This window comes from Chelonoidis abingdonii, chromosome 9 (genome assembly GCF_003597395.2).
Source record: "Chelonoidis abingdonii isolate Lonesome George chromosome 9, CheloAbing_2.0, whole genome shotgun sequence".
NCBI lineage: Eukaryota > Metazoa > Chordata > Testudines > Testudinidae > Chelonoidis > Chelonoidis abingdonii.
Window position 1 is genome coordinate 5,093,336 of NC_133777.1, and position 11,908 is coordinate 5,105,243.

The following is an 11,908-nucleotide window of genomic DNA, read 5'->3' on the forward strand; positions in this document are numbered from 1 at the left end:
TTTTACCCTGTACAACCGGTATGCCTGTACGGCTTAAAGACAGGCCCAGAGATTGAAATGATCTTCAGGCATCGGAGCCGTTGGGCTGCCGACATGTAGATTGTCCTGAGCTGCTGTAACTGCCTGCCTAGCCGATCCTGGCGTCCAATACTCTTATGCCACACCATTGACTGATGGTGCAGCTTCTCGCTGCGATGTGGTTATCAAGTCGCTTGGCCCTAAGTGCGGTTTGTCTACACATTCGCCGTTGCCCCTGTCCCACTTCAAGCTGGCAGTGTAGACAGGACCCTCAAGAACAGCCTTCGCACTTCTGTACTGCTGGCATGCAGTATGGAAGGTAGGTGTAGTGTAGTGAGCAGTCTTGGCTCATGGGTGGCTGATCGCTGTCTTTTCCTCTCTTGCATGGTTCCGTCATTCACTGCCTGCTGTGTATCCCGGCACGCCAGATCGTGACCCAGCGAATGTGGTCAAATTGGGTTACTAGGGACGCATGTCCACCTATCCTCTCCAAGTATTCCACTGGTATCGGGTTTGGGATCTGGTGTGACCTGTCATCGGGTGTGCATGGATTTCCCTGACTGCAGAGGAGCCGAGATGGTTTGCGTTGATAATGCACGGTGTGTGTGGTTTAGTAGGGCTGCGTGTGCGACCCCTATCTCTGCAGAGGAGAGCAGATCTTTGTGGTGCTGGTCTCTGCCGCCTCCTCTGACAGGCCGGGGAGAGGGGGAAAAGCGTCGGCCCGTGAGCAACTTAACGGGTGGCCCATGGGCCAGGCTGGCTTGGAAGACGGTCAGTTGTCCTGAACCAGTCGCTCATGTCTCTACTGTTGCTGTGCAGTGTTTGCATGTGTTCAATGTAGTAGGATAGTATGTTGTTGCCGTTGGCCGTCTTTATGCTGTGCTTCTTTTTCGTGTGGGAAATATTTACTTGTAAAGTTCTCGCTCTCCCATTCTGCCCAACCCTTCGCTTTCCTTCTTTCCTGTTCCAGAGCGCCACCTGCTTATTCCAGCTACTACCAGGCCCATTCACTTGCCATCCCCAACCCTTATCCTTCGGTCCAGGACGTGTTTCCAGAAATGAAGGGGTCTTGACAATAGTGTGTGCAGCGGAGTGGGGTGTTATACAGTCCCCTCTGTTCCCCTTTCTTTGCTCCTCCTGCTGGGGTGGCGCGAGCAGAAAGGGAGTTGCTTGGCTCCGGGGCAGTTCTTGGACACACTGGATCTTGAGTCCAGGAAATGCCTTGGAGGGATGGTTCTTGTTCTTTGTCCGGGTTTAGAGCTGGACTCTCGCATGCCAGCTCCTGTAGCACTCGAGGGAGACGGTGGGGGAAGAGGCGCCAAGGAGAGGAGTTGTGGTGGAGCGAGCATCACTGGTAACTCTGTTTCCTGGAAGATCCCTTGCCTCGCTGACTATTTTTCGGTCTCATCAACGCTTTGCCGTATTTTATAGATATTTAAAAATTATTTAAAGAGTTGGGGAGGTTGCCAAGGATGCATACTGCTGTGTCCATGTTTCTGCTATATTTATTGGAGACATAATGCTCGCCCTTCAGTGCCCAAGTTCTCCCACTTCCTCTTGCCGTGGGCATCTCGCGGAAGGGAAAAGTCGGCTCAAATGTTTTTCCCTACCACTAGGTCCATCAGGGCAACTTATTACGTTACGTAGACTGCCTGTGTAATATCAATAGAATACTTCAGGTCAGAGTGCGAGCGAATTGGCTGGGGTTGTCCGGGGCATTAATGCTCCTTGCGTAGGGGGAATACAGGTATGCGATGAATTGCCAGTAAGGGTCATTCTGGTTGTCCACTTGTCATTCCCACTGGTCACAATGGAATTAGTCCCAGTGGGTATGGGATCGATCATTTAGCCCTGCCATGCATCTGTCTCTGCCACAGCTTTGGTTGCATTTCCACTGAACCTCGAGGGGAGGAAGAAGTTGGGCAGTGCTGGTCAGAAAACCTTCTCCAAGCCCCATGTCTTGGGGCCAGTAGCTAGGGCTGGTGGGACTCAAGCTAGACTGGTCATGGTTGCTGACCTGCTGAATGCTGGGAGTCAGAAGCGAATCCCTGTGAGGATTCTTGGTCCTGTGCTGTTGCAGCTCGTGTACTTAGCAGCTGGCAAGGCAGCGCCTCTGCGCTGCTCACAGGGCCCTTGTCCAATGGAGGATCACAGCTGAATAAGGGCGACCTGTTAGTCGCGTGCATACACTGCTTCCGTGGACAGCGTCCTGCTCTGCAAATACCCTGCTGCCTGCCCTACAATTGACCAACTCTTCTCGCCGAAGAGTGTGAGGGCTAATTGTGCTCATGTGGTCGAGGGGCGAGCAGACGCTGTATGTTCTCGATTGAGAGCTGAGTGAAATGGCCCATAATGGGAGTGCGTCTGTACTATTGTCATAGTGCAACAGTAATTTTTTTATTACTCTGCTGTTTTCATGAGAATGATCTAGCGTTGATCCTTTTTTTATACGTTTTCTGATGCATCGAAAACAAACAAAACTTCTGAGAAATCTGTTGAATGGAAATTAAATGTCTTTTACGTCACTTCCTTAATTTCTAGTTGTTCAGTACTGGACGTCAACTCTCTGCTTTCATAACTCGTTGTGTTTAAAGCAATCGATGTTGAAAGAAATGACGTGTTTCAGGGATTAACCTGATCTTGTACCTGGACCCCTGTGGTAGCATCTTCTTTGGCCTTTCATAAAGCGTTATTTGCTGATCATGGACATGGTTTTGTCTCTAGTTTGACTGCATTCCTGAGATTATGTTCCTCACTCCCGATACAAAGACGTACCCACATTTCGGCATAAATATCCTCAGGATGGCTTAGCGCTTGACGGTTTTGCGCCCATACCCTCTGACATGATAGACGAACAACAAACTCCCAACAGGCTGTTCTGTGAACGTGCCCCACAGGGCAGATACGCTACCTAAGCCAGCGTTTTGCATTCTCTCCCCTGGATCTACCATCGCAACTCTCAAAGAGGCTTGTCTAATGGACCCTTTCCAACAGCCTGCCCTTGTGTGACTGCAAAATACAGGGAGTTCCTTGCAGCACTCATCTCAACTCGGCGGGCAGGTTTGTGGGTCCTTTGCCCCATAAGGACCAAGCTGTCGGTTCCAGTGTTTCAGCGCTTAAGCCCTCTCTTCTCTCTGCTGTGTGAGAACTTGGTTGTGCTGTGAGGAGTAGGACCACTACCAGCGTGAACCTGTAGCTCCTCCAACTGCAGGGACGATGACTCTGCAGCGATGAGCAGATGAGGTCGGCCCAGCACCTCAGAAAGGGGAAGGAGTGTCTCAAACAGATGCTTGTTTGGGAGCTGCAGCGAGGCGGGTCTGGTTTACACGCAAGGAGCAGTGGTATGGGACCCTGCAGTGCATCTTGCATGGCGGTCAGCATATCTACTGCTAGATCTACTGTATGAACTCAAACTAGACGTTGCAGGGGGTGACACGGATTTGTCTTGAGTGCCTTTGCGGGGCCATATGCTGTGGCCTCAGGGCAAGGAACTCTCTCTGCTCAACTGCGCTGCTCCTGCCATGCCCTTGTGTCGAGGAGAGACTGTCCCCCACTGCTGTAGTGGGGCGTGCCTCGTCAAATGGTTACCCATCTTCCCTCCTCCTCACCCCTGGCCTCGGAATGCACAATCCTGCGGATCCGTCTGTGGTAACCGACCGTGCAGTCAAAATTCGCAATGATCTGGACAAATTGGAGACCTGGGCGTGGCTGAGAAACCCAGATGCAGTTCCATAGCACAAGATGCCAAGTGCTCCCTTGGAGAACAATCCCGTTTCACAACTCGTGGGAGGTGTCTAGAGCCATTGGCCCGGACTGTGGCATTGGGATGGGCTTCGTGGGTTTAAGGGTAATAGGGAGTTGTCATGACCAGAGCTGCTAACCCCTGCAGTACTTCACGCCTAAATGGAACAGGCCAGGCTGGAAGCTCCGCTCTTGAAACACGACTTGGACTCAACAATAACCCCGCCTACATCATGTTAGGCCAACAACCCTCTGTTTAAAAAGCTCTGCTAGAGCTTCTAAAGCTGTAGTTGTCTCCCTGCAGTTCACCCACCACGACACCCCCCTAGCTTCTAGGTTCCATTCAAGACGACGTAATCTCTACACAACACACACACACCATGTCGAGTAGGTGAAGAACAATCCATTTTGTTCAAACCCTGGGCCCAGAGGTGAAACGTGAGCCATGCCCGCCCTGCCCCAACCCCGACGGGCTTGTCAGGCGATGTGTACAACTTTTCATCTGACACAGTCACTTCCAGTTTCCACTGTGAATTTCTGTGGATTTCTGCGGAGTGTATGTTTTAAGCTCGCAAACCAAACAGGGTTGATGTGGTCAGAGCAAAAACGCAAAACAAAAAACACGCTGTGTGGCTGGTGTCGTGGCTTTGGCACTGCTTCTGTGCACCGTCCTCTTTCATCATGTCCCCCGCAGGTCTTCACGAGCAATGGAGTCACCCGGCACCAATTGCGAAGCTGCGCACAGTACCCCCCACCGGAGAAAAAAGTTTTCAAGTGAAACACAGTGTCTTCAGAGAAGAACATAGGAACATGAATCACATGGAGCATCAAAAATGATCCCCACCGGGTGCAGCAAAGTTACTTCTGAGCCATGCTAGTTCCAGGTCCTGGGAAAGGTCCCATGGTCATGCCTTTGTGCGGATATGGATACCAGGCTATATGTAGCTCTTGCGTATTTTCCTGATTGCTCGCTCTAGTGTGGTTTCTCAGGGCTCAACCATTACAGACATTGGCCCAGATATGTGCGCGAAACTGAACGTGCAGTAGCTATGTGAAAAGTTGCAATGCCTCGCGTAGACCCAATACAGTATTGTGTGGCTGTCGCGCTGTCGACAGAGGTTTGGGCATTTGCTTGAAGAAAAGTTTGTTCATAGCTGGGGCAAATAGACTTCTGGAATCAAACCTAGTACCGCCGTTCAATCAGCCAGTGTATCCAGCAGCTCAGCTCGGCGGAAAATACTGCAGAGCTACCATGTGCCGCCCACCAAAAACTGCTTAGGCTGTAAGTCTTCAATCAGCAAATGCATAGCAGAGCAAGAGGCAACCTAAGGCAAAGTCAATCTGCTTAAACGTCCATGTGCAAGATTCCTGCCCAGGTGTGAATTTAGACAGGCCGCAGCTCCCGGCCAGTCCGTTATAACTCAACGTCTGTCGGTTTTACCTACAGCAGTTTGGCACACCTCTCTGGGCTTCGCCTCCTGGCTTTTTGCTCCGCAGCTGCTCTATTACAATCCTGATCTCCATCGTGACGGGTGGGCAGAGAGGTCCGTCACTCTCCAGGACTGTATGGTATCCGACAGTCAGTTGTGCTGAGACTAGACCAGTTAGTGAATGTGCATTTGTGGCCCCTGCCTTGCCTGCCCATAGTTAGCTGGACTTCGACCGACCTTAGGTCTGCAGTTCCTCCTCGGGGTCCCTGTGAAATGTTGGGCAGCAAAGGAGCTCTCAGGATTGAGCCAGTGCATGCCACCACGCGCCCACGCCCACAAACATTAGGGTGCTAGCAGACCGTGCCGCCATGTCGATCGTGCGCACGATGCCAATCTCGCCTCAGTGTCTTGTCATCCATGATCACTCTCACTAGTATCTTTCTCATGCCAAACATCTAAGTCGTTGGTGAGTATGACCGAGGCGGTCCAACAGCCCTGCTGGCCCCATCTCTACTTCCGACCGGAGTTTTGGGAGGTTTTAGTTCTTGGGTAGTTAGGGTTGCAGAGTTGGTGGCAACCGGTTTTCGATGAATGTTTTTGCGCTTAGTATTCCCTGCAGCACTGTCGAGACATGTGGCTTTAGTATTGAGGACTCCTAGTGCAGCCAGCTCTCACATGGTGTCCCAGTTGGCTCAGAGTCATATATGGCACTGATCTGGACCAAATATTGGAGAAATGGTCTGACCGGTAAACTCAGATGAAGTTCGCAATAAGACCAAATGCTAAAGTGCTGCCACGTTTAGGGACAGACATCAAGTTTCAACTGAACGAATGAGAGAGAACTGTTAGGGAGGAGTATGGGGACCGAAAGAGATTAGGGGTCTAGTGGGACCACAGCTCAATATGTTCACAGTGTGCATACCTGTTTTGCGAACAAAGCAAACATTCTTTCTGGGATGCCTATGAACAGGTGTTGTTGTACACAAGACCATGAGGGAAGGTCATGTCTTCCAACTCTACTCATGCATGGTTAGGCCTCAACTGAGTATTGTGTCCATTACTGGCATCGCTTGTCAGGAAAGCTGTGGAGGAACATTGGAGTCAGAGCGGGTCCGAGAAGAGCAACAAAGATGTTAAAGGTCTTGAGACACCTGACCTATGAAGGAGGTGAAAGATGGGTTTATTTTGTTGAAAAAGAGAAGATGAGGGACACTGCGTAGCGTTTCGGTAATCTAAAAGGGACGAGGTGTATCAGTTGGAGGCGAGGGAAGAGAAACTATGTTTGACTTAGCTCTACGGTAGGCTCAGAGAATGCCCAGTTGTCCCCTCTCTAACTGCCAGCAAGAGTTTAGATTGAGACTTAGGAAAAGTTCCTAACTGATGGGTGGGTTACACACTGGAATAAATTGCTATCGGGCGTCTCGTGGCTCTCCACTCTCTGGAGGTAGCTCTCTGTGCAAAGAGCCGCACATGCTTGAGGTTACGTATTGAGTGTCGCTCATCCAGGGGATGGTCTAAGCACAGTATTTGGTCCTGCCATGAAGGCAGGGGACTGGACTCAATGACCTCTCGAGGTCCCTTCCAATCCTAGAGTCTATGAATCTATGAATCTGTCCCACTCCTCTTTAGTTTGTGAGCTATACAATCTCAGAAGCTACTTGCCTACTGTATCTATCAAGGCTCTTCTATCAGGCCCATTACTGCACTGTCAAAAACACATGGTAGTGAGGCAGTACATCAGGTACAGAACCCGCAAATTCCCCTCCAATTTCTTTTTTCCCATATTTGTTATAGTTTCATAGAGTTTAATGGGAGATGGGACCATTAGATCATTTAGTCTGACCCGTAAATCACAGGCCCTTAAATTTCACCCATTTACTCCTGTATGGAGCCCAGTAACTTGTATTTGGCTAAAGCATATCTTTCTGAAAGAACATCCAGTCTTGACTGGGAGACATCAAAGGTTGAAGACTAACTACAGCACGTGCTTATGCTCTTCAACCACAGTCTCCTTAGGTTTTCTGTCCTAATCTTTCTGCATTTTTTGTCTTCGCTGGCACATCATCCCCAATTGCAAATTATAAAGCAGACTGTTTTCTTCAGACATTGACTCCCCACCTGCGAATTTCAAAATCAGAACAAACTATTTCCTACTATTACTGAGAGCAGAAGGAACTTACACTATGGCCCACTGGAATGTAGTGGATGAAAGAGAAATAACCTGCTGAGTTGACCGCAAGGTTCTTAATGTAAATTCTTCTGCATTTCTACACTGTCTGCGTTGCACCTCATTACCCTTGTAGTGGCTGCTTCATAAACTAGCAAGAGATAGAGTAATAAAAAATATCAATATGAGTCAGGCACAGTGGAGGCAGAAGCTTGGAAAAGTTCCCCCTACTCAGCTTGACTAATAAACCGTAACTCCTACTCAAGTATATGTGGCCTAGTAGATAGTGCACTGGGCAGAGACACAGGAGACCTGGGTTTTGCTCCTAGCTCAACTGCTGGGTGACCTTGGGCAAGTGGTTTTACCTCTGGGCTGTGCTTTCTCCAACTGCAAAAGGTTTGGTAATGATGCCGGATGGGCGGCAGGGGGCAGTCAAGGGCAGGGGTTCTGGGGGCAATTGGGGGACAGGGAGAAGGGGTGGTTGAATGGGGCAGGAGTCCTGGGGGGCCAGTCAGGACTGAGAGGAGGGGTTGGATGGGACAGCGGGATTCCAGGGGCGGTCAGGGGGCAGGGAGCGGGGGGAGGGTGGATGAGACAGGGGTTCCGGGAGGACTGTCAGGGAACAGGGAGAGGGGGAGTTGGATGGGGCAGGAGTCCCAAGGGGAAGCTGTAGGGGGCAAGCTAGGGGCTCGGGGCTGGGCCATGCCTGGCTGTTTGAGGTGGCACAGCTTCCCCTAACCGGCCCTCCATACAATTTCTGAAACCCGATGCGTCTCTCAGGCCGAAAAGTTTGCCCGCTTCTGCTATAAGAGCTGAGAATTATTACTACTGACTGTCAAGACACCTGTTGAAGTCAAGGCTCACGAAAGGCATATACTTGACACAAAGCCAAGGGGTCATGCAGAAAGGGCATATGGGAAAAGTTAATGGACTTAGAATTTAGAGTTGGAAATGAGCTGATCTGTTCCTTTCTAATGCAATTTTCTTTGCATTCGTGAGTGCTATATCTAGTGCTTTGTCTATTATGAAATGTTCCAAAATGTAGGACTTCCCATCATAAATATCAGTGAATTTATACTCGGGCTTTGTTTGCTGTAATGGATGGTTTTATTTTTCCACACCTACACAGATGTTGATGTTTCCCGTGGGTGTTCAATTGGTTCAGCCAGACTGGAAGTGGTATCTGAATCTATCAGCTCAGATTGCTTCTATGTCAGCAGGCAGATCCAGAAAATATTTCATGGGAATGAGCCTCAGCTGCAAATATGAGACCCAGGTTTTGGTCTGGATTTTAAAAACATCCTTCTCCCTTCAGGCATTTAGATTTGGAATTTTGGTTCACACCTGTTGCTACTCACAATGGATTAATGCATAGCCATTGTGGACCAGATTATAGCAAAAGACGGGTAGATTTTAAACCAATCAGCAGCTATAGCTGAGTCCAGATTTTCAAAAGGCCTCATCCCAGAAGGTTTTATTGTGACACTTTGGCTGCAAAACACCCTTTGAAAATCTGGCCCTAAATTAATAGCTAATCTCTTTCTGTAGGAGTTCAGGTGGTTTTTCCACACTGGAAAGCGGGCTATTTCATCTCTTTTGGGGGCCCTGGAAAGAGGTGAGGCATAAGGCAGATAAGCTGTAGAATCATTCAGATAACACATTGTCTTCGAGGTGGCATGAGACAATGAACAGAAATTATCAATCGTGATTGGTCGTGCTTTCTTGGGAAAAGATTGCTCATGCTACCCACCTGCCAGCACAATGTTATGACCAATGAAGGGCAAAAAAACAATATATAAAACTCACTTTTTGGTGTCAAAGTCATGATGGGCTTGACCTAGAACTCTGGATCCAAATGCCCCTGAACTTTGGAGTGTTCAAAATCTGCATCTGTATTTGAATGTTCCATCTCTGCTTTTCAGACGTATTCCTTTCCAAACAGCTCCTGAGAATGCAACCTATTATGATGAGCTATTGGTCTGTTCCAGGTTGGTGATTAATCATAGACTAGAATCATAGATTCTTATATTATTATTTATTGGGGATGCTGTATAGCGGAGAAACAGCTGCTTGATACCGAAACGATTGTTGATTTCACTTGTAATTACATTTATGGTACACTGAGCAATGCCTACAACAGATGCTTAATGTAAAATCCAGTTCTGGATGTTGCCCATCAAATGCATGGCTTTTAAAAATTCTTTTTTCTTCTCTTTCTTCTTTCCTTTTCTTATTTCAGGAACAAGATGTTTGTGAATGTTAATCTATCTCAGCCTTAAAAAAATTGGGAAAGGAAAAATGGATCCTTTATATTTTTCCAGTGCTTTTGGCATGGAGGTGAGTGCCCAAGATGTAAATTCCTCCTCACTGATGAACATGACGAACAATAGAACTGTGACAGGACTTCCTGTGTCCAAAGATGTTCACACAGTTCTTATCTCTGTCATATACTTCCTTGTATGTGCAATCGGACTCAGTGGGAACACCTTGGTCATTTATGTGGTTTTGCGTCATGCCAAGATGAAAACAGTCACCAACATTTACATCTTGAATTTAGCCGTAGCCGATGTTCTCTTCATGCTTGGCTTGCCATTCCTGGCTACTCAGAACACCATCTCTTACTGGCCCTTTGGCTTCTTTTGGTGTCGGCTTGTTATGACCTTAGACGGCATTAATCAATTCACCAGTATCTTTTCCTTGACTGTCATGAGTATGGATCGCTACCTTGCAGTAGTTCATCCCATCAAGTCCACCAAATGGCGGCGTCCAAGGGTGGCCAAACTGATCAGTATAACGGTCTGGACTTTCTCATTCTTGATGGTTCTTCCAGTCATTATATTTGCAGATGTTCAGGAACACCTTCACACCTGCAACATGAACTGGCCAGAGCCAGTAAACATATGGTCAGCAGTCTTCATCATTTACACGTCGGTTTTAGGATTTTTTGGACCCCTGCTGGTGATCTGCCTCTGCTACCTGCTGATCGTGATTAAGGTCAAGTCTTCTGGGGTCCGAGTTGGGTCCACGAGGCGCAGGCGGTCAGAAAGGAAAGTGACCAGGATGGTGGTCATCATCGTGGTCGTCTTTGTGTTTTGCTGGCTCCCATTCTATATACTAAACATTGTCAATTTGATATCCACCTTGCCGGAAGAGCCTGGGTTACTTGGTGTTTACTTCTTTGTGGTGGTTCTGTCCTATGCAAACAGCTGTGCCAACCCCATACTTTATGGATTTCTCTCTGACAACTTCAAGCAGAGTTTTCAGAAAGTTTTATGTCTCCGGAAGGGGAATGGTGTTGAAGACGGAGATCCAACCAAGCACAGGCAGGAGAACAGCAGCCGCTTGCAAGAAGCAATGCTAACCCAGAGAAACATGGAATTCAATGGACATATGCAAACAAGTAAGGTGTGAGGTCCTGGCTTGAAAAACTGTAAATAAACTGCAGAACTGAAAAACTGGTGGGGGATGTGTGTGTGTGTGCAAATCAGAGATAAACTGAAATCCTGAGACTCACAAGCTCAAACAAATGTACATAGATTCCCTCTCCCCATGAATTAGGGATTATATTGAATTCTGTGGAATGCCTAAGGCATGTAGCTAAAGCAATAGGACATGTTATCACTTTCTCTTTCTATATGCGGGGGACAGATTTAGTGGTACATTCTGGCTGCTGGCTGCCATTCTGGTGATGCACAGCAGCTGTGAGTCTGTTTTAACCATCCTATTTGTTTTGCGTTGCCGGATCAGCAAAAAGCAGAGAGTGTATTGGTTCATTTGCCCCAAAGTATTCTCAAAAGTTTGTTAAGTGAGTGTTTTATATTAAAAAAGGAAAAAGCACTATTTCTTAAGTGGCAGTTTTCAAAGTAACATAGCTCACAGCACTAATTTACTGATCTTGGAAGTATGCATATGCCATAGTTTTGAAATGCTGCTTAACCATTTGCATTGTTTTACTGTAATTATCCCACATAAGAGACTCCAAATGCCCAGAAGTGTTTCAAGTCAATTGAACCTCCCCCCCACCTTGAAAAAGAATTATTAAATGAATGTGAAATGGAAAATTCATTCATAGTGCGTATAACATTCTAATCCAAGCTGCTTATGAAATGTAACGCCGTCACTTTATTACTATGTAAATGACAGTGATTGTGAAGTCCTGAAAAGCTGTTCTGTGTCTATTTATTGGTTCTGAATGTAAGTATGGATCTGAATTTAAATTGTATTTTCAGAAATTAAAACAAGTTGAATTCCCTCTTGGCTAGCAGGCTCTTATCTTTTCCTACCATTGTACGTCATCACATGCTGAAACTGATACAGCTTTGTCCTTGATGCTTAACTTATCATAGATCCAACTATTGTTATTATTTATTATTTGTATGACAATAGGGCCTATGTGCTACAGCCAAGATCAGAGGCCCATTGTGCTAGGCACTGTACTAACACCTAATGAGAGACATTATGCCTTGACAAGCTTACAGCTGAAGTAGACAAGACAGACAGGAAAAGAGAGGTCAGTGACAGATCCAGGAAGAGCACCTCAATCTCCTGAGTC

The 11,908-nt window shown here is 47.5% G+C and overlaps 1 protein-coding gene across 5 annotated transcripts in view; it reads left to right on the top strand.

Moving 5' to 3' along the window:
- SSTR5 (somatostatin receptor 5) overlaps positions 1-11,607 on the top strand; it is a 19,311-nt gene extending 7,704 nt beyond the window's left edge. For 2 of the 5 annotated variants that reach the window (XM_032762756.2, XM_032762755.2), the window contains one exon: positions 9,596-11,607. In XM_032762756.2, coding sequence (XP_032618647.1) covers positions 9,613-10,767 — 1,155 coding nt within the window. In that variant the 5' untranslated portion in view covers positions 9,596-9,612 and the 3' untranslated portion in view covers positions 10,768-11,607. Of the gene's footprint in view, positions 1-7,278; positions 7,430-9,201; positions 9,345-9,595 lie in introns of those variants that run through there. The other 3 variants (XM_032762753.2, XM_032762754.2, XM_075069049.1) reach the window with 3 other exon arrangements.
- Positions 11,608-11,908: the final 301 nt, after the last annotated feature.